This window comes from Bipolaris sorokiniana (assembly GCF_000338995.1).
Source record: "Bipolaris sorokiniana ND90Pr unplaced genomic scaffold COCSAscaffold_1, whole genome shotgun sequence".
Taxonomy (NCBI): Eukaryota; Fungi; Ascomycota; class Dothideomycetes; order Pleosporales; family Pleosporaceae; genus Bipolaris; species Bipolaris sorokiniana.
In genome coordinates this window covers 509,407-530,185 of record NW_006911895.1, presented here as the reverse complement: position 1 = coordinate 530,185, position 20,779 = coordinate 509,407, and the positions used below count along the sequence as shown (strand labels likewise).

At 50.9% G+C, this 20,779-nt stretch overlaps 5 protein-coding genes across 5 annotated transcripts; 3 read left to right on the top strand and 2 right to left on the bottom strand.

The window, feature by feature from the left end:
• Positions 1 to 177: 177 nt before the first annotated feature.
• On the bottom strand, positions 178 to 4,601 carry COCSADRAFT_340967 (uncharacterized protein; the record flags this gene model as incomplete). The annotated part of the gene is made up of 6 exons (XM_007696357.1): positions 178 to 637; positions 804 to 1,085; positions 1,137 to 1,545; positions 1,603 to 3,118; positions 3,173 to 3,919; positions 3,970 to 4,601. 6 exons carry the CDS (start codon positions 4,599 to 4,601, stop codon positions 420 to 422), a joined length of 3,804 nt encoding a protein of 1,267 aa, XP_007694547.1. The 3' UTR covers positions 178 to 419.
• A 1,888-nt stretch (positions 4,602 to 6,489) lies between these two features.
• COCSADRAFT_206558 (uncharacterized protein) lies at positions 6,490 to 8,426 on the bottom strand. Its single transcript, XM_007696356.1, has 2 exons — positions 6,764 to 8,426; positions 6,490 to 6,702 (listed from the first exon to the last, which is right to left on the bottom strand). The coding sequence occupies exons 1-2, from the start codon at positions 7,928 to 7,930 to the stop codon at positions 6,601 to 6,603; spliced, it is 1,269 nt and encodes a 422-aa protein (XP_007694546.1). The 5' UTR covers positions 7,931 to 8,426; the 3' UTR covers positions 6,490 to 6,600.
• A 1,426-nt stretch (positions 8,427 to 9,852) lies between these two features.
• Positions 9,853 to 10,098, top strand: COCSADRAFT_77540 (uncharacterized protein; the record flags this gene model as incomplete). The annotated part of the gene is made up of 1 exon (XM_007696355.1): positions 9,853 to 10,098. A coding segment is annotated over one exon (246 nt), but the record flags the coding sequence as incomplete, so codon positions are not given.
• Positions 10,099 to 13,294: 3,196 nt separating this feature from the next.
• Positions 13,295 to 13,962, top strand: COCSADRAFT_206543 (uncharacterized protein). Its single transcript, XM_007696354.1, has one exon. It carries the CDS (start codon positions 13,476 to 13,478, stop codon positions 13,836 to 13,838), a length of 363 nt encoding a protein of 120 aa, XP_007694544.1. The 5' UTR covers positions 13,295 to 13,475; the 3' UTR covers positions 13,839 to 13,962.
• Positions 13,963 to 16,854: 2,892 nt separating this feature from the next.
• On the top strand, positions 16,855 to 17,654 carry COCSADRAFT_31888 (uncharacterized protein). Its single transcript, XM_007695952.1, has one exon. The coding sequence runs from the start codon at positions 16,974 to 16,976 to the stop codon at positions 17,379 to 17,381; it is 408 nt and encodes a 135-aa protein (XP_007694142.1). The 5' UTR covers positions 16,855 to 16,973; the 3' UTR covers positions 17,382 to 17,654.
• Positions 17,655 to 20,779: the final 3,125 nt, after the last annotated feature.

Below are 20,779 nucleotides of genomic sequence, written 5' to 3'. Positions count from 1 at the left end.
GGTTTAATGCTCCTAGAGCAAGCGAAGTAAAAGAGTACAAAAAGACATTACTGTATTAAGTGCCAGTTACTTTACTGGGTGGTGTGTGTGTGTGAACAAAGCGCTTGATGCGAATTAGAAGCCAAGGTGGTAGGCAGAAATCAACTCTAATTAGTACCGATATCGCACAATCGTACCAATGGCCTTGGTGTACATCGCGATGTTGCATAACTTTTGGTCGGATATCGTGTGCAAGCAGGCAACATGTTCCGTCGATATCCAGTACAGCGTATAGTTTGCGCATACAAGTCATCCCGCACTGCTGTACGATACTAAAGGTATGAGCAATTTCAACGCACAGCTCCTCAGGCCAGTGGATAAGAGGTATGCCATCTGGTATCCAAACAGCCCACACCATCCCATGCCTCCATATTGGCATCCTAATCCAAGACCTCCATCATCGAGGCTTTCTTTTGCTCATCTTCGACCAGCATACAGCGAGCGCGACAGATGTCCTCGATAATATCGACGACCTTGCGAAAGCTGGATGCTGCCCCGCGCGTCTGTGTAAATCGTGCAAGGCAGAGGTTGGCGCGGCGCCCGTGTTCGAGTACGACGAAGAGTTCAATGACAAACGATACGGGCTTGATTTTCAAGTCTATGCGCATGTGTTAGCATCAGGCCTCGTATAGCAATAAGAAAATGAAAAATGGCGTTACGTTGCAGTGTCTGCTTCACCCTCAAAGCTTCAATGTCGAACCGCCAGTTTTGAAGACGCCACCCTCAGAATACAAAACATGCTTGCGATGACGGGTTGTACTTACGATTATTTTTATCAACGCGCGCACTGATGGACTTGGACTTGCGATCTAACACCACATCCTGAATGCCAAAGCGCTGCCAGTCGCGCAGCAGACGAACAAAGTCCTGTCGAACTTTGCCACGACCGACTTGCAGGCACAAAGTTTTGCTAGCGGGTTTGATATGCAGGAAGCGTGATAGCCAGTTCATCTGCATCTCAGGAGGGGCGATACGAACTACATCCTTATTGCGGTCGGGCCCCAGATCGAAGTTGGACGAGATAGAAGAGGAGCTAAAGTTGATTTCTAAGGCAACGTCAGTTGGTGTGAGGACACGAATACCTTTTATTCACTTACCTCTTAGCTCCATCGGGCTATTTCTTTTGCTATTCTTGAACTTCTTTCCGAACAATGCAAGGAAACCTTTGCGAGCTGTGCTATCGCCCTTTGAAGGGTTAGAGTTGCCATGGCGCATAGGAAACTCGCTCCCATTGCTTCCACCTGATTGCTTCTGGTTATGCTTTGGATGGCCGCCATTAATCAATGACAGAGGGTCCCTTTTGGTACGATCATTAAGACCGTGCCATGCCTCAGGTATTTGGAGTAGCCCGTTTGATTGCTTCGTAACTTGGTTCTCCTCTTCATCATGATCCTTGTTCTTTTCATCATTGTTTCGCCGAAACCATGACTTCTTTTTCCGGATCACAGGGTGTTGCTTTGCAGGCATAGAGACATCGTTGTCGAGTCTTGCTGCAAACGGATCATGCTGCACGTCTTGGTACGGGCAAACTGTTGAGTTGCTATTCGGCGCAGACAATGGCACAACAGTCATCTCCTTAGTAGCCTTCTTTGAGTCCAGGCTTGCTCCGCTTTTCTTGCGAATGTTTAGGGGCGCCACACGATTAGGCGATCCATTAACAATGCGAATCGTCTGCTGCTGGTCTGGTGCTACACGGTGACCCTGAGATCTAACAGGATTAGTGAAGACCCGGTGATGAGTAACCAGATTATCCGACCCATCTCCATTGTCAATCTTCACCTCTTCTGGGATCATATGTAGTGGCCCATGTTCAGGAGACTTAGTGGGGGCCGAAGCAATACGCTTACCTCCAATCGCTGCAGGCATCATCAAGCGATCGAGATTCTTAAGGAGGTTGTTATAACGTTCCGTGGTTTCATCCTCCATAATCCTTTGGGCGATTTCTGCACGGGTCTCTGCGAGCTTTCGCTGAACAAAGGTATTTGGAGTCTCGGCCGGTGTAGGTGGAAGAGGTCGCTCTCGGGACAACCATATGGCAGCTGGGGGAGTGGCAAGTATGCTGCTGCTCAAATTCTGCGTGTTTGGGGAAGATGTCGGAGGGTTGTCATAATGAGAGGCATTGTTATACGTATATGTGCCTGAGTAGACACTTGAACCGACAGATGATCGATTAAAAGCCTCTTCCATGACCTTGCCCAGCTCCATACTGACCTTCCGAACCTCACCCTGAATGTATTTGGTTGGGCTCTCCCGCTTATATAATTTTAGATGTGGAGTATCTGTACCAGCAAGAGCCTTTGATCTGGGGTTCGAGCGGACAGTGCTAGCCCTCATGGCTGATTCATACGATCCGATAAAGGTGTGAGGCCTGTGAGCCATGTAATCGGTACATGATCCAACCTCAGTCTGCCAACTACTACCAGTAGCAGCCGATGACCGACGATCGCGCAGATGCGAGAAGCTCACACCTCGCTTGCCTATACCGCTAGGGCGAGAAACAACAGGCGGGCTGCTGGGCCATTGGGAGCTCATGAGCGAGGATCGTGACATCGAACGCCTCTGGACAGAAAAGGCGCGGTAAGACAGGCTGCTTCGACTCGAAGAACTGCGCGATGTCGCATAACTACGTTTAGATCTGTTTCGCAGAGTCTGAATGCGCAATGAGCTGCCGGCCCGGTGTCCCAGAGCTGTAGTGGGACGTGGCTTTTCACTGCGGCTTCCACGTCCGCGATGTACAGTAACATGCTGGCTAAGAGGTATATCTCCTGGACCGGGCATTATAGGCTGCCGCGAGGCTCGGTAAGGATCGTAGCTCGCTTCGGAGGCTGGAGTCTCATAGAGGTTATGCTTTGAGTAAAGATGCTCGTTATTGAGAATCGAGTAGGCGGACTGTGAGCGCTTGGTATGCTTCAATGGAAGCTCTGAAATTTCCAAGGGTGTAGGTGCGTGACGTGTACTGTGATGATGATGATCGCTGTTTGAATGAGCAACAGCATACTGCGAGCTTGGCTGGTAATTCTCCAATTGATCAGCATGGTATTTGCGAAGTGCAGCGTAAAAGAACTTTTCCTGGTTTGATCTAAAATTCTTATTAGTAAAAGGATAACACAACAATGTGACAGACATTGCTTACTCTGGACTGATCAACTTTTGAATGAGGCTCTCTTCCTTCTCACTATGCCACAGCGTACGCAGATATCTCAGAATGTCGCGATTAACAGTGGCCCGGTCTAACGCCGTCCACTCAGCTATGACAGGAGAAGGGCCAGTCCAATGATCGAGGTGAGCATTGTTTCCCAAAAAGTTCAACTCTTGTTGGTACTTGCGTAGGAAAGGATGATTCCAGATTTCCTCAAGTGATATGCGGCGCTTGGGGTCGGGCACCAAGATCTTCCTGATGAGATCCTGAGCTTCTTTGGAGATATTGTCAGGCATGACATACTTGGCCTGTGCGATATCGCGAAATAGATGCTTCATGTAGCGATCATCACCCGAGTAATTGAAAGGGGGCGCACCGGTAAGCAGAACAAATAAGATGACGCCACAGCTCCAGACATCTGCCTTTGCGCCATCGTAGGATGTGGTCTTGATGACTTCTGGGGCGGCGTAATGCGGGCTTCCACAAGGTGTGGTGAGCTTCTTTCCGACCGGTTGTAAGGCAGCCATGCCGAAATCAACCAGCTTGACTGTCATAGTGTCTCTGTCCAGCAAAATATTCTCGGGTTTGAGATCGCGGTGATGAATGTTGATTCGATGGCAGTAGGTCAAAGCTGCGATCATCTGGCGGAAAATATGGACAGCGTGTATTTCGATCAAACCGCCCTGTTCTTGAATGTAGGCGAAAAGCTCTCCGCCTTCTACAAACTCCATGATGAGATAGCTGATGCTTGTCAGACAATGGCTTCAAAATGAGTAATCAATGAAACTTACAGCTCATCACGGTTCTCCCAAATATCAAACAGGCGGACAATGTTCGGGTGATCCAACAACTTCATGATACAGATCTCACGTTCCAATCCAAAAGGGATCACCTTGCCATCATGGCATAGAGTTGGATCCTGCTCAGCACTCTGGATAAGATTGGCCAAACTCAACGCCCGAACTTTCTCAGCTGTGGCCTTGGAAATGATTTTTGCAGCACCATATTGACCAGTTCCAGAATGCCTAACAAGTCGTACGCGTGAGCAGCCGCCTCGACCGATGGTTCTGCCCAGCTGCCATGGGCCTATGTGTGTCTTGAGACGGCGGTTGAAGCTGGAAGCATTAGTGCTTGCGTTGGAAATCTCCAAATCACGCTTGGAGTTTGGAGGGCGACCTTCGCGGGCTTGAACAGCTGAGAGACGCTTGTTTTCTGGAGAACCAAGCCCGTTGCGAACTGCAAGTGAAACATTTGTGACTACTGGATCTTTTTGAAGGATTTGCTGGGTTATAGAGACTGGTTTGTCTTCATTGACTTGCTTTTCATCGCGTTGCTGGCTGTGTAGACCCTCATTAGCGCGGTTTGTAACGTCTCCGAGGATGCGGCGGCGGGACGGTGGACGCCCATGGAAGACGGAGTCCATATTCTTGGGTTGTGTAATGCAGTTGTCAAGGCGCCGCACTTGAGTAGTGCTGCAATGGCGATTATATCAGGCGAGTAGACTGCTAATTAAGCTTTCTAAGATGTGTACAAAGAGCATGTGGGTATGCGTGCAAACGCCAAAGAGACCAGTAGTCAGTGTTGTGGTAAACAAATTCGCTATAGTTGGTGGGGCCAGGCAAGTGCCATGAGTGGGATGCTCTTGTGTTTGTTTACTGTTGTTAGCGACACTGAACGCGTTGGACAGTCGAGAGCTAGCAAGATGGTACAGTGGCGGGTAAAGGAGGGGCAGGTAGGTCTGCAATGCCAATTTTGACTGCAACTATTCCCAAACAAAAAAGCCAACAAGTAGTTGGGTGCATACGATGAGGCGGTTATACAAGGGTTGGTGTGGAAGTATCACAAGTGGTAGGAGGGGAAGTTGGTGCACAGACGGACCCTGATGGAAGCGCGACCGAATGCAAACGCTGTCGCGGCAGGGCTCGCGTCGAGGCGAGTTGCGGGCAGTGGCAACTCTCGTAGGCAAGAGCGCGTGGTAGATGCATAGTGTGCTCAAGAAGCAGTGGAAATGACACAAATCTGGAGCGAGGGATAGGAAGCATTGCCCGTAGTCCAAAAATAAAACGGGAAGAATAGTTTACTTGGTTGGACAAATGGGAATGTTTTGATTGTAGAATCAGAATATTGAGAATGAAAACATTTACCTTTCACCTTTCCTACCATGAGTGCATAAGACTGTGCCCTGTAGGATAAGAAGCGAGCTGTAGCTCCTACATTGACCCTTGCGATAGGGCGTAGTCTTACATGTCTGTCTAGCAATCGCAGAACTCTAAAAAAATTATTTCTGTACAAAACATACGTCAAAAGCATAATGGCACGTGGTTGCGCGTATTGCTGACATGGCATGAAGTGAAGTCAAAAATGGATCTGGAGCTCGACCCGCAGATCGTTCCCTCCCCAACTTAAGGCGCGGGACATGCCGTCGCGATCTCCATTCCTTGCCCGGGTTCATGGGTGCGCTGTACAACCGGGCCGGTCCTGGGCACAAGGAAACAGGTAAAAGAAGGTTTGATTAACATGCGGAGTCGACTTTATTAGGGAAATATTGCATGTAGTGATATACCCCCTGCCCCACCCACCTGTTACAACTCCACGCTTACTCTAGCCCTCTGCGATGCGAATCGTGAACGTGAGCACAGACGCACGGTGCAAGGTGATTCACTGCATAGATGAACATAATAAATATCGAGATAGCTGTATATCGGGAAATTATGCATTTAAAAATTCATTTGTTGCTTGCGCTGATCATACACATGTATATATGCACTGTGAAAAATGTGACAAGATGATGTTGCTTGCGATGCGAAGAAAAAAAGCAGTGGGGCGTATATTCCTATCCCTTTTTTTGCAAACATTACGGCCCAACATGGCAGATATGAACCTTCCTCAAACGCGCGTCCCACTCCGTTAGGAAACCTTCCTCATTCGTACAAAGCCCCAAACAGAACAAACACTCAGCGACTGGCTAAGAGAAACGCAAATCGAGCAGACACGAACACATACATCCCCCGCTGCATACATGATATACCTGATAGATACAGAGTCTGACCCGACCCAAGACCGAGAAACATCCAAAATGACCAAGAGGTATACGCGCTCCACACAAAGACAGAGATGAAAGGAAAAAAAAACGATACCAAGTAGACGTAACATAAACAGGGAAGATGAACGCGCATAAAAAACGACATGTAAAACTCCCATACATGTCCCAGGGGTGTAACTTTCCCGTAAAAAACATGAATACCATGACAAGTCGTGACCAGAATGCTTTGCTCAACCGCAGCAACCGTGCTTCCCGTATGAGAGGTATACACCGAAACCTCAGAGGGGAATTCCGTATAAGAGGGTATAGATAATACAATAGAAGTGAAGTAAAAAGGCCGAAAGGGACTTCTGGATGAAGCCGCGAACCGCGAGACGGATTACGAGTGGGATTTCAGATCTTCTGCCCGCGGAGAGTGACTTTCGCGCTTGGTGTCGTTTTCGCCGACGACCTTTCCGCAGCCTTTAACAAGGATGTGTCTCTGTACAAATGCGTTAGCAGTCTGTTTACACAAACAATAGTGTCTAGAGAAAAAAACATACCTTGAGCGCATCTTTCCTGGAGAAACTCTTATCACAGTGGTTACAAGGGAAGGGCTTGACGGCGAGATGGATCCTCTTGTGACGCTTCAGATCATGGTTCCTGTTGAAGCTCTGTGGGCACTGATCACACTTGAATGGACGATCGTTGGCAGTTGGTGGTTGGTGCTGGGGATGTCCCATGAAGTGGGGCATCTGCGCAGCGTGTCCACTGTTGAAACCAGACATCATGCCGGGGTGTCCAACAAGTGCAAGGCCTCCGGCGGGGTTCTGAACGTTAGAAAAGACAGGCGCTTGGCCTCCTCTATACTGCAAAGATGGCCTTTGCTGGTATTGGTAGGGAGAGTGCGCTGGGTTGTTGGATGGGATCGATGGGATCGGACCCTGCGACACAGCTGGCGACATGCGCTGCATCGAACCACCAGCGCTGATGGGGCTCTGCTGCTGACTCAAAGTTGGCGATGGTCCAGTCGAGTAGGGAAAGTTTGAGTGTTGGGGTGTTCCTGAGTTGTGGTAGCTGTAGGTAGGGGTTGGGGGCTGAGGCGGCCTGAACGAGTCCTGGCTGAGAGCAGGCGACTGCTGTGGTCCCGAAGAGGAGACGGGGGTTTGATTACCCATCATCTGCTGATGGTGATGATGCTGTGTAGAGATAGAAGGCATGCTTGATCCGTTGGACGAAGGCGTAAAAGGTGGAAGTTGCTGGGTCATTTCATATGGTGGCGGGTTCAGCCCTTTGCCTAGTGAGTCCTGTCGTCCAAGCTGGCCCTCACCACGCGATGGAGCGAACATACCTCCTCGGGCCTGTCCGTATTGGTTCTGCTGGTGATGCGCAGCCTGATAGCCATACTGCGCAGCTGATGCTTGCGCAGGCGGAGAGTAGATGTATTGGCCGTTGGAATAGGCCATTGCTGTGGAATAGTGTGAGCCAGCTGCTGAAACTCCAGTTGAGCTTATCACGTCACTGTGATTAGTGTTTGGCGGAGTCAGGAGGTTGCCAACGCTGGCAATAGTGACTGGAGCCTGTTGCGACTGTGAAGTGGTAATAGTGTTGCTGAAAGGATATTTGTGCATCGGTGGCGGTGGCAGCTCAAAACTGCCGAGTTGCTGGGCGTGAGGTCTCCGCGCTGCAAAGCTAGGAGGCGCACCCATTGGGTCAGACCCAGGATGCATGGAAGACGGATGAGCCACGGCAGCAGCCACGTTGGCGGTTGTGTTCCGGGTAGGTCAACAAGACCTACCTGCTTCGGATGGAGGAGAACTTGGGGGATATTGCAGCGGCGACGCTACAAATGGCTGAGTGGTGTAATGGTCAAGATTAGACCAATACGGACCACGTAAAGGCTGCGAGTCCACGGAGGATAATAGGCAGCTTGAAGCTCAAGGGCGTAGTGGGGAAAATCAGGGGCTCAAGTCCAAGGGGGACAAAGAGCTGATGATAGGCAGGCAGTGAAGGAAAAGGGAACTTGTAGAAAGAACCCCTCTAAAGTACACAAATGTCCTGTTGGTCTGTAGAATGGCAGTGGTGCGCCAATTCTAGTCTGTCGATGTGTCCGAGGGCTAACGACTGGTCCGAGCCCTTTCGAGATGCTGTAGTAGAAACGAATGGTCCGAGCAATGGTACCTGCGCTGATTGAGGCAAACGGTAATACCAAGGTACACACGTCTGGCTGTAAGAATTTCACCAAGTCTCAGTCGCTGCGACTTGTTAGTGTTGCTCGTCGTCTCAGGTCGAGAAGTAAGGGCGTACAAGAGAGCAAAAGCAGATTCTCGTGGAACTGTGGTTGATGTCTAACACGAAGTGTTCGGTAGGGCCCGATTTCCTGGTTGCGCAGATGTAGTGCTACCTGGGGTGTCACACAGTATCTGTGTATGAGGGTTTTGGGTTCAACGACAGTAGCTCATGTGCTCTGACTGTACTGGTGTTGTAGTTCGACACTGATTGGGGAATGCTCCGGACTGGCTCTGTGTTCTCCGTTGGTACTTGAATCCAAGGCTATGGATGGTGGCGTGTGATTCCAGATGAGTATGGAGACGACAAGAGGTAGTCACAATCAACGTAGTCTGCAGCGGCGTTGCAAAGAGGCTGTGTTGTGGGTTGGAGAAGGGTGATGCACTGATACTTTGGCGGGGAGCAAAGGTGAGCCTCGTCAAGTGTTTGGCAGTGGTAGTGGTGGTTGATGGTGGAGTTGGAGGCTGGAGGCGTGTGGAGTGGCGATCACTCCTTGTTAAGCTCAAGACCTGGGCGCCCTAGGAAGGAGCGATGGCGGAGAAGGCTGGAACCTGGGTGGACTAAGAAGGCTTTGTTACCGCGAGCGAGTGGAGAGCGCTGGGTCTTTACGTATATGTACGGCAGGCTAGGGTTGTCAGGGTGGGTGGGCTCGCGTGGCTGACTGGCGCGCTGGGGCTTTTGCACTATCAAGGGCTCAACCAGGCGATAGGGACCGTCCAAGCCTTTTGAGGGTGATCTGGATCGGGATGGGAGATGAAGAATCAGCCCAAAAGCTAGCCTCAGGTGAGGGTGCGGGAGCGCTACTCAGAGACGCACTTTGTCACAATAAGGCAATGCAAACGAGGCACGGCAGAAGCAATGCGACGAATGAATAATAAACCCACACCGTTCAGACTCAATTTAGAGAGCTAGACGAACATGGGGCCGCACACAGTAATGCATGACCAGGGGGTGAAAGCTCCTACCATAGCCAGACCCTGTCGGCAGACCATCTGTCGGAGTAAGTCCTGCTGGCTTGCGGGACGGCTTGGACCAGCAAAGTGGGCGAGCTCATGGCTTGCGCCGGACCGCAGAGCGAATGGACGTTCTGTCAGCACATTCACTAATATTGGTGATGATGCTGGATGATGGTCACTATGATGGGCAGCGCAGGCTGCCGAGGGGTGGGGGGAGGGGGATGGACGTGAGGGGAATTGTTTGATGCTGGCACAAGACGACGGGCGGGTGGCGCGAGTGGACAAATTTGGGTGGACATGCGGCTCTCCTGACCCAGGCTTGCGGCACGACAAGAGACAGACACACGGCGGAGTGCTTTTGTCTCCCCCTCCCCCCAGTACCAAGGGTCAGGAGCACCCTCAGAGCGAGTGTAATATGCATCGGGACTGGCGCCAAGGGGACCTGGGAGAGCCTGATGGCGCACGGACGCGGTCTGGCCCAAGGAGCGCCCGGAGGGGTGGTCAGAGAGACAAAGCCAAAACTCTACGATAACCTTTCCCCCCTTTGCTCAAGCCCGCCGTTTGTGAAGGGCCAATGGCCGTTAGCTAGCAGTGCTACCAGACTTGGCCAGAGGGATCGTCGTGATGTGCAGATGGGGGCATGGGAGCGCTAGGCGAGTGGACAGGAGCGCTCCAGTCTGTAGCAGACGTCGGCCATCCATGACGCTGCACAATCACAATCCCCAGGGCTCAGCGTCAAGTCCGGTGGGTATGGGTGTGCGCGTGTGTGTGTCTGGCGAGCGAGAAACAAAGTGCAGCTGGAGGAGAAGCATCCCTGCGGGTGGTCCAGTTCGGCGACCAGACCTGCGGCCGTGCTTTTACCGCTTTCTCATGTTAGCTGACGAAATGGCGCTGTGGAAAACGGGCCCAGGCTAGCCGAGATGGAGCATGACGGCCAGCTGCACATGATTGCAGTGATGGGCTGCCGAAGACGCTTGAGCATGTGTGTTTCGAGGTAAGATGGGGGTGGGTGTATGGATGCCAAGCAGCCGATCGACGCGATACCCGTTCCCTGTAGGTTATAGGGTAGGGATAGTGGGAAAAGACATGAATTGCGGAGCCATCGCATGAGGGTCGGAGCGTCATTGCGGAAGGCTGGTGATGGCATCGAGAGCGAAGCCATTGGGCGGAGCAGCAGTGGGTGACGGTCTAAAATTAGGCGAAATGGTATATTGCTTAGGGCACGTGTGCGCCTGCAAAGGGCAAGGTGGAATAAGCAGCAGCCTGGGTCCCTGTCCGCCTCAATCTCGTCCCTCACCACTCGCAACCCAGTGCCGTCGTACATTCTTCCTAGATGGGCGCCTTTCCACGTGGAGGTGCATTGGCTATACGTTTCCGGCCCATTGTTTTTGCGCGCGTCTGCTGCCGTCGCCTGGGGGGCCTATGATGGGATTGGTGCCGGCCCAGCCAACAGCGACAGACTACCGGGCGCTGCGCAGGCACACACACACACATACACATACACATACACGCCCGTCACTGCTGCTGGCCTTGTACCCACCTGCAATGCTGTCGGTGGTGGTGGTGGTAGTAGTAGTAGTAGTAGTAGTAGTAGTAGTAGTAGTAGTAGTAGTAGTAGTAGTAGTAGTAGTAGTAGTAGTAGTAGTGGTGGTGATGCTGCTTGAGGCATGCATATACCTGTCACTTTGTCCCTGTGCTGTGCAGTCACGTCGAATCAAGGCTAGGTGCAGCCCGCCTCGCCAAAGGGCCTTTCCCGGCGGCCTGGTTTGACCAGCTGGCGGAACAAGAGAGGAACAAGGAACCGGGGACGACTCCGCGGTCGATCCGACTCTGGGTTCGTCTGGATAATGGCAGGCCCCGTGCTGGCGCTGGAAGGCTGATGCCACAGACCATTGTTTTGGGGCAGCCGCTGCGACGACTAGCTCAGGCGTGCTGCAGGGCCAAGCGCACACAGATGGCGTAGCCGCGGGGCCTTGTCCGGCTCCTCGTACTGTACACTGTCGGGTTGCCGTGGGCGTCGCAACGTGGGCAAGCCCCGCAAGTGCCTACGTACGTACGTATAATACGTACCATAGTACGATTATGTACGTACATAGTTGCCCGTGTATAAATGGATAGACAGATGTATCCAAGCACACGCACACGCCCATGTATCCGCCTATGCTGGGGATGCCGGATATCGACAGGGGCGGTGCAGCCGAGTGTTGCAAAAAAGGTAAAAAAGAAAACAACACATGTCCAGGGCTGCGCAGCGCAGCGCATCGCACGCAAGACGGCATGCTCCCTTTCATCTCTCAGCGTGTTTTGTCACTGTGATGGGGATGCGAGGTTGGGTCTAATCCTAGATGTCCACAGCCAATCACGTACGCGGATAAGCGAAACCGGAGTAGGTTTCCTGATTCGCTTGATCGGCTGTACCAACACACATCCACCCACCCACCCACCCACCCACACCCACACCCTCCCTCTCCCACCTGCAACGCTCTTGACGGCTGAACGGGGGTCTGGAGCCTTGAGCGCCAGCAACCTTTCAACGCATCGTCTCGCTTGGCTGCTCCAACGCGCTTGTGCTTGTTTGCATCTACTGCAGAGTAGAGTACAGTACGAGTACGAGTACGTACAGTAGAGTGTGCACTATGGACGCATCTGCACGCTCTCGCACTCGCTCCAACCAGGCAGCCAGGCAGCCAGTGCCCCCCTCTCAGCGCCCTGGACAAATCTGAACCCCACTACTACACATCGTCATGTCATCATCCGCCCGCCTGTCACCAGCCTTGCCCGCCCCATCTAAATGACTGCTCGCTCGACTGCCTCCAAGGCCGCCAGCTAGTAGAGTGGGCATTTGCTTCCACACGGCGCCGCCAGCTCGTCACATCGCTCCCCCCTCCCTTCCTCCATCCACCATGCCTCCCGACGTGACGGCCTTCCCCTCCCCCCTAATCGGCCACCCGTCAAGCCAGATCAACGGCCTCCCCCGCCGAGCTGGCTACGCTAGAGGTCCCGCCCGTTCTACCCTACCGATCTCTCTGCACAAGCGTCTCAGGCGTTCGGGGTGCCCGTGGCCCCACATCTCTCTAGCCCTTGATAACACGCGGGTTGCAAGACCCAGTTCAGCGTCTGGCTTTAGCGTAACCAGCTGGCCCCCCTTCCCCGTCACCGCCAAGTCCACCCATCCCAGGTCCGGAGTCTTATTCCTCTAGCCGACGACGCCTACCTGTGCCCATGACGCCCACGACGCCCTAACCGCCCCCCTGGATCTCTGTTGACGCACTGCCTGAATTGCCAAAAGCAAAACCGCTCTCGCTCTCGCTTCGCATCCAGTCCGCATCCGAAGGCTGCGGCGGCCACGTTGTGAGCCGCACCTCCTCTCCCACCGCCCGCAAGCCCACCCGCCTCAGCACAGTCATGGCAGCCAGCGTGCTGGGCTTCACCAGTGCGCTTCTTTCCAAGCCCTCTGCAGCCTCCTCAAAGAACGACTCCAGGGCCCATTGCTTATACATGGGCCGTCGTCACCACCACCATTCTCATTGCGCGCGCGTGTGTATACATGTGTGTTGCTTGTTGTGTTCGCGGCCGCGGCCTCGTCACGGGTCACACCGGCTAAGGGAGTATATTGCACCAGTCAGACTGGCCGGCGTGTTGACAATTACCTGCTTGCATGACTGAGTCGCTGTGAAATGACGTCCTGTACCCCCCCACGTTACTAAAGTTTCCAGCTCTGGACTCAATAGCTTCGTCTCCTGCGTGATGCAGCCGAAAGAAAACAACCCAAGGTTTGGGCCTCAAGATTTCCACTACCAATTCGCAACTAGGGCTAGGGCTCGGGTTCGCCTCGCCTCCCCCTGCTCTACCCAGCTCGACCTGTGTCAAACTACGTTTAGGCCAGCTCCCACCAACCTGCATACTTGTTTTGTCGCTTCTAACCGCTCTGGAACGCTTCCAACACGGCCATGATATGATTACTAGTCTTGGTCAGCCCGCTCACGAGCGCTAGTTTCAATCTCTTCTCTATCCGGGACCGATTGGCAGCATGCTTCCACTGCCGCGCAGGCCGCCCGGCTCAGCCTGGCCTCTCTCCCTCCCTTTTCCCCCCAATTGCCGGCAAAAACTCGCCGCACGCCTGCTGATTTCCCCGAGCAAAAGCTGCGTACGTGCCCATTACGTTCATGTCGGAGTCAAGGCCATGCCGCGAATACATACAAGCCCAAGCTTTGTATGTGCCGGCATCGCATCCGGTCTGCTAAGACCGTACCTGCATCAAAGGCATACCCTCAACCATACGTCTGTGTGGCGGACGCCATCATCTCAACTCCGCACCCAGGATCTCGCTGATCTTTGCCAGCCACCTTGTTCTTTGCCTGAACCAGGACGCACCACTTATCATGCCCGCTAAGCTAAACGCCCGCAAAAGCCTTCCCGTCTGGCAAGTGCGCCACTGATCGATGATGTACACAGGGTACACCGTTGTACGACATTTTGCTGTCGTCGGAGGATAATCCGCTTTGGTCACCAGTTGACTGCCGTTGCCGAGTCTTTTGCCCACTTCCGGACGGTCCAGCCAGAAGACGGCTATTTCCGACTCGCCCATGCAAGTTTTGTTCCATCATGGGTCTAAAGAACACCTGATGAGTTGCATCTAGATGAGGTGTCCAGGTGCGCAGTGGAGGGGCGCTGACACAATATCTGTCAACAAAATAGCATGCACAGGTGAAACGCTATTCGCCCAAACATGTAGTAGTCGCTTGGCTGTCGGTCATCGAGGCGACAGCCAAATCCTTCTCGGCTGTTCGTGCATCCATATTGGTGGACAAGCGCGCAGTCTGCAAAATCTCCGCCAATGGTCTGGGTCGGCCTTGGGAATGCCGACCAGCTCTCCACACGCTGCCGGGTAGCCTGGACCAATCATGAGCAGCCCATATCACTCTCTCGGTTTCATCCATCCATTCTCGTGAAAAGGTGCATACCCTGACGCCATCTTCTCAGTACTATCTCGACGAAGCTCATCTGCTCCTACTCTACGCACGCGCGCACGCAACGCCATCGCACTAGAGAGTGGTTGGACTACGCTTAGGTTGAGGCGACATAATATCAAACCGACCTGGCCTGATGCTACAACTCACTCTGCATATGCAAGAGGGGCCCAACTCATCCAATTAGCGAAAAACTGTTTTTGCTTTTTCCATTTCTGTCACCGTTTTTGCAATCTTCCCACGCTTCCTCAACAAGTCATGTCTCAGTTTGCCGGGTGAAAATTTGCTTAGCTACCTCGTGAGAGCGCATACATGTCGCTGAGTGTAACATTATTAGAGTTAGTTGCTTATGTGTGGCAGGTACAAGGAAATTGCCATGCTGTGATGATTACATATCTACACAAGCAATAACTAGTATTCCTTGTGAGATCGCTAGTCCCGTGTACCAGTGTCCAAGGATGGCTGCTTGTAATTACTGCAGCTTACATTTGACGTGCAGCAAGGTTAGCCCCAAACACCATGACTACAACCAGAGCACGCCGTCTGACCTCCATCCACGCCTTGGCGCTCGTTGGTCCCGGCTATTCGGGGGCCATTTTGGCCCTGCTTTCGCTTGGTATGCTTGTTTGTCAGAGTGGCTGGCTTTCGTTGCTGCAACTCACTCATCGTCGGGCGTCAGGTAGAGAAGGATTGCCAAGGAACACGGCACACAATCATCAAGTGGGCTTGCGGCGGCGGCGGCGGGCGCGTTGACCGCACTACTGTGTACATGGCGCTTCGGAAGGTGGCTCTGTCCAATGCAAGCTGTCCAGCTTCATCCCCATTCGAACAAGGCGCTTTCTTTATTCTTCAAATCTTTGGCGATGGCGAATACCAATGACTACGGCATCCCATAATTGGAACATGCAAAGCAACAAAGTTGGCCTTTCCCGGCGGTATTCCGTATAGAGAGGTGAGCTGATGGGCTGTGCTGCCTGGCGACTACAGATAAAACTTTCCGCACGCAGTTTGTCACCCAACAGGCTATGACAAACTTTGATGCTGATGAGGGGCCAGACCGATAAGAGCTCTTTTCGGGTCTCCTTTATGCCGCAAGAGGGAGAAAGAGTCCCTTTTCGGCTTTATAGAAAAGTCAGAAGACTAGCTGCTCCGCTTAAACATAAGATACTGGTGTTGATAACCTTGCCCTGTTTCTAACCAATTTATGTGTTGAGTGTGTATGTACACTCAGCTTACATCCCCAGTGTTTCGGACTTGGAGAAAGAGAGACGCCAACCCGGTACTTCCTCGATTAGCTCAGAGGAGGATACGACAACGGTGGAGCCCAGAACAACTGATCAAGCAAGGGTTTTTTCTTCCTTACTTTTGCTTTGATACCCACAGTTTGTCTCACTTTGCTAAGAATATGCATATCTGTATTGATCATCTGCGCTTGCGCCTTTGGATAGAAGAAGAAGCAGGACGGGGCGTAAGTGTCAAGCTTGAATGGATGCAGGCTTACCTGAGCGGAGTCGGCAATGTTACAGTCACACTTGACTTACCGTAACAGAATTCAACGTCACAGGACCCAGTCTCGCATCGATCTATACGTTGAACACGTGTCCAGCTTGTCTGGCCATGTTGAAGAGTTGCAGTGTTATGAGCAACTTGTTCATCGAGTTCCTCCCTCCAGATCGGATCGCCACTTGCTTCGATAAGACGAGAACGCATTTGGAATCGAGCATTACTTAGCTTGAGGCGGGAAACCGAGTTACCGCTCTGGCATAGACTATCCAAATCGCAGCACAGTGAGGTTTCCATGGCGAGACCGATCTAGTTGCGTCAGGCTGAACCTGTCTGGCGTGCTATGCAATCCATCGTGACACACATACATACACGAATGCCTTACAGGGGGGAGGGGAGATTTTGTTGTCGCTTGTAGACCTGTGCTGACTATTAGGCCCCCTCCCCACTCTGAGTTAACGCTTCCCTGTATTGCGTTTACGTACTTGCCGAATCGGGTTTTTAATGCGAAGAAAAGTAGGCAGACACGTCACATCAGCTGTAAGCGCTGGTAGTGATTGCCGTATGTTATTTTGGTGTTTGGATGGCAGGTGAGTGTGCTGATTGTCTTTCAGACGCAACTTTTTTTCTTTGCCTTATTTAGTTGTCTGTCATAACAGATGGATCTGATGTGGTGTGGGAGCTTGAAAACTGAGTGAATTTCTACTCTAATCGATTCTATTGCGGTTTCCAGTATGTTTTTTTCGGGTAAGTTACTATGAGAAAACAGGCTGGTAGGCTCATAGTTACGCTTGTTGCGCTTGTAACGTCACATTCATTCCAACCTGTCGTTCTCTGTGTTTGTAAAATCATATTTTATCACTTGATTGGGCATGCCGCATTTCAGAAGATACAGCTGTCTTTGAGCTGTACAGCGTTGACAGACTCATACGGATTCCCCCCGTCTCCCTAGGTGGACAGTAGCCTGCTCACTCCGAGCCTTGAATCTGCCATTTCAAAATCCCATTTACGTCACATGAAGCTAGACTCACAAATTAAACAAACTGCAGCCCACAATGCCTCAGGACAAGCCCCAAGTCCAAGCCCAGGCGCCAGCCAAAAGGCGCCACCGCACTGTCTATATGACGTTACCATCCCCCCTCTCAAAAAACGCCCCAATCCCGCGTAAAGGTAGGTATACGCTGAACAGCACAAGAAGCAAGTCAAAAACTACCCAAAGAAGAAAACAATCAATCACTGCACCTCGTATCGGCCTTGATCTTCGCTACATCTACCATCGCCTGTATCTGAATGGGCAACAACCAAAAAAAATAGTGGGGCCCATATTCATCTGCTTCTTTTATTTTATTTTTTGGGGCCTTTCCAAGCTGATTGTAAAAGATCAATGGCCATGGCCAAAGCAAAGGAAAAAAGCGGTGTTGACTACTTACACGGAATCTTCTGGGTCATGTAGCGACTTGTGATTGCCGATATCGCGAAAAGAAGAAGAAAAAAAAATAAGATCTGAGCGATTTCTGGAAAGAGTGCCATGTTTCGGATGCCACTAGGGGGGGTTGGTGGGAATCTAAGCTACTTTACCGGTCGGTTTGGAAAGAAGGGGTGGAAGGGGAAGGGTGTGTGTGCTCTCCCCGCGAAAAGGCGAGAAAGAAGGGAACGGGACGGGTAAGCTCCGGGCTTCTGTTGCTGCGCAGTTTGTTTGTTTTTTGCTTAAGGTGAGGGATTGGTTGAAACGGGTATGTGGGATATACTGTCTTTTTGCTTCTTCTGTGATGTTTTTTCTTTGCTTGTTTGGAAAGGTTGCTTTTTACCTTCCGAAACGTTGCGTCGCACGCATTGTCCTTGATCCCCCTCTCTCTTCCTTCTCTCTCCCTCCTCCCCCCTCCTTTCTAGCGCGAAGGAAAGAAGCAAGTTAGACGTGCATGCACGCTGTGCATGGGAAAAAGGAAAGAGATAAGATGGACGGGGGAGAGGGGATCAAGGGAAAAGAAATGCGGCCGTTTGCTTTTGGCTTCGGCTATCGTACGTATCTTCCCGTACCTTCTTCAGGTTCCGTCATGAACATCTAATTTGGTTTTTTGGGCTGCATGCTTCCTGCCATTGCGGTACGGCCTTTTTGCTTTCCATCACCCTAAATCCTATACAGGGTCCAGTTAAGAGGCTGTTGCTTTTGACTGAACCCGCTCTTTTATTTTGTTCGCTTGTTTTCTTTCTTCTTCTTTCCATGTCGCTTTGTATTCTTTTTTTTCCAAGCAAGCGCTCATTGCCCCCCTTGCCCTACATTCCCTTGATCACTAAATCTTGGATTGGAGTGATGTCGGCATTAACGATATGTATCATGAGCACGTCATGCCGGTGCAGTTGCAGTGCAAGAGCGTCTAAAATTGCTTTTTTCTGACTTCGCTTTTTCGTCCGTGGGGTTCGCTTTCGCGATGGTGGTCTACTTGCCGGTAACAGGTTTTACACCTGCAGTACCCTTGTGCATGCCGTTTGATGGGCAAGGTGCCGATTTGATGACGGATTTTCTTCCGGTGGAGCAATTACGACTTGGCTGATCCAGATTTTGTTTCCAGTACAAAGGAAGGAAGGAGACGCATGGACTCGGAATCGGATCGATGAGTATGTACGAACATGGCACCCTACTCTGGAGCTTATGCTGTTTTGAATATCTGTGTTTACTTTTGGCGGCTGGAGTGAGGCTGGGGCGATAGGCATCGATATCGAGGAATTATCAATACGTTGTTATTATTCTGATAAGAGGCCTTGAGGCGGAAGTCGGCATTGTAGATGATGTCGCGAACGCAAAGATAGACAAGGGCAACGCATTGTATCAGACTTTTGAAGCTCAGACTCAGTCTCATATAGATTCTGTAGTTGCTTTCGCAAGGATTTGGAATGTTGTACTGGATTCTTGGTGACATGCCTCGATCACACTACCATGATCGAGTTCAGTTGACGGTCGAGTTCAGTCGTGAGGTGGCGATACATACTAAGTTGAGTATCTCTAAATACGAATTGCAAGATCGAACAGGAGGTCTTCTAGGCTACTTCTTGTCAAATCCTATTACTGGCGAGAAAAGCGACCTTGCACTGGAGTTTTATCATGTTTCTATCACATATCACCATGATGATGGCATTGGCACATTTGAAGATAGTTAAGAAGAATACATGAATATTTCCACATAATGGCGACATGGTTCACTCTGTAGGAACAACTATGAGATGATTCTAGTGAAAGTTGAGCTGTCAAAATTGAACTGGCTGCTCTGAAACCATGCACTCAATATCTTGTAATGCTACATCTTATCTTAGGTCTTTCAGAATGTTAGCTTAAATGACTGAAGTACCAACGTGATATAAACCAAAATATGTAATTTTGTAACCTGAGAGACTAGTCAAGAGAATTGTGATCACTTCCATAGAATAAACAGGTGGCGTAGAAACAAATTCCTGTGTATGTTGGGAATGACTTCTTAAAGTCTTGTTTCTGGGTAGTGCCCTTCACTGACTAATGTGGTCTGTTTTTCATGACTTTTCTTCACCCATCGTTCATAACATCATCACGAAAGACACACACGGAGTTTCCCGTTTTCTATGCAAGGTAAACATCTCCTTCGCCGACTTTCGCAGCTTTGTTACGATCATTTCTTCCAAATTTACTCAATTTCACAGGGACTAGTCTCGAAATACCTAGTGAAACCCTAACACCAAAACCCTCATCTCCGCTCCCACAAATAGTCAAGCAACCCTCACACCAACCCACCCCCCTCTGTCCCACACACCCAGCCCAAGTCCTCGGATACCACCACCCGCCCCAGCATAGCATCTCCGACCTAAGACACGAATCAGAGCCCATGGCTCTCATATCACACAAGCCCAGCAGCCCCAGTCAAGCCCTCTTCTCCGCCGTACAACAATGACTCCCAGCTCCACTAGTGCGTATACCGTGCAACCAATCGCATCTCAAAGAAATGTGCGCCTCTGGCGTTTTTTCTGCGAGTCGGAGACAGAACAACTGGTAACACAGGATTGGTATGTAAGACTGGGGTGGAAATCGGTGGGAAATTGAGGCAATGAGTTGGATTTTGTGGGCTGATGTTCGTAACTGAAAGCGGTGGAACTTACCGACTCTCTTTTCTGTCTCTTCTTACCTCTTGCATTTTGGAGATGCGGTGTCGTACGAGCTGTTTTTTGGGATGTGGGTGGGGGAATGTGGTTGTACAAGATATAGGAGGTGGTCGGACGAGATTGGGGGGCTGACGCAGTGAAGAGGTAAGTTTGTGTAAGTATGGTGATTGGGAATAGGTGCTTGGGTAGGAAAATGGGCTTTTTTGGCATGAGGATAGTGATTGGTGTGGGGACTTTTGGTTGTCGCGGCAGTGATTTAATCAAAATGTACACGGTGGGTATATGACTTTGCAAGTTTTCAATCTATATATTACGTCTCACATTTTCATGTTCTCCGTGAATTCTTGCTTAGAATTTCCATTCAAACATGCTTTCCATCCTGGTCATTCGTGTTATAAAGGGTGAGAGATTCGAAAGTTGACGCGTTGTGGCCTGTAAATGGAGAAACAATTGTTACGCGGAACCTCGTTGTAGTCTACTCTATACTATGAACCGTAGTGTGATGCCAGGCGATAATTAACTTGAATTGTATTTAATATGAGCAAATAAGGTTGGTTAGTATCCGTTTAGAGTCGTCTAGCTGTCGAATTAAATTTTTCAAGTCAGGTTTTCTTATGAAGAAGCTGGCTAGGTCATGACTCGGGTGTATTCTCAATGACAGTACCATAATCTTTTAATCTCACGATTTTCCTCTGCGCCCTCAATTTCTTTATGACGGCCTCGGAGACATTTGCTC

Excerpts from the sequence above, each read along its gene's own strand:
- COCSADRAFT_206558 (XM_007696356.1), bottom strand. The coding sequence starts at position 7,930 with ATGCATCCTGGGTCTGACCCAATGGGTGCGCCTCCTAGCTTTGCAGCG. Across the intron at positions 6,703-6,763 it reads CCAGGAAAGATGCGCTCAAG|AGACACATCCTTGTTAAAGG; the intron begins GTATGTTTTTTT and ends GCATTTGTACAG.
- COCSADRAFT_206543 (XM_007696354.1), top strand. The coding sequence starts at position 13,476 with ATGCTTCCACTGCCGCGCAGGCCGCCCGGCTCAGCCTGGCCTCTCTCC.
- COCSADRAFT_31888 (XM_007695952.1), top strand. The coding sequence starts at position 16,974 with ATGCCTCAGGACAAGCCCCAAGTCCAAGCCCAGGCGCCAGCCAAAAGG.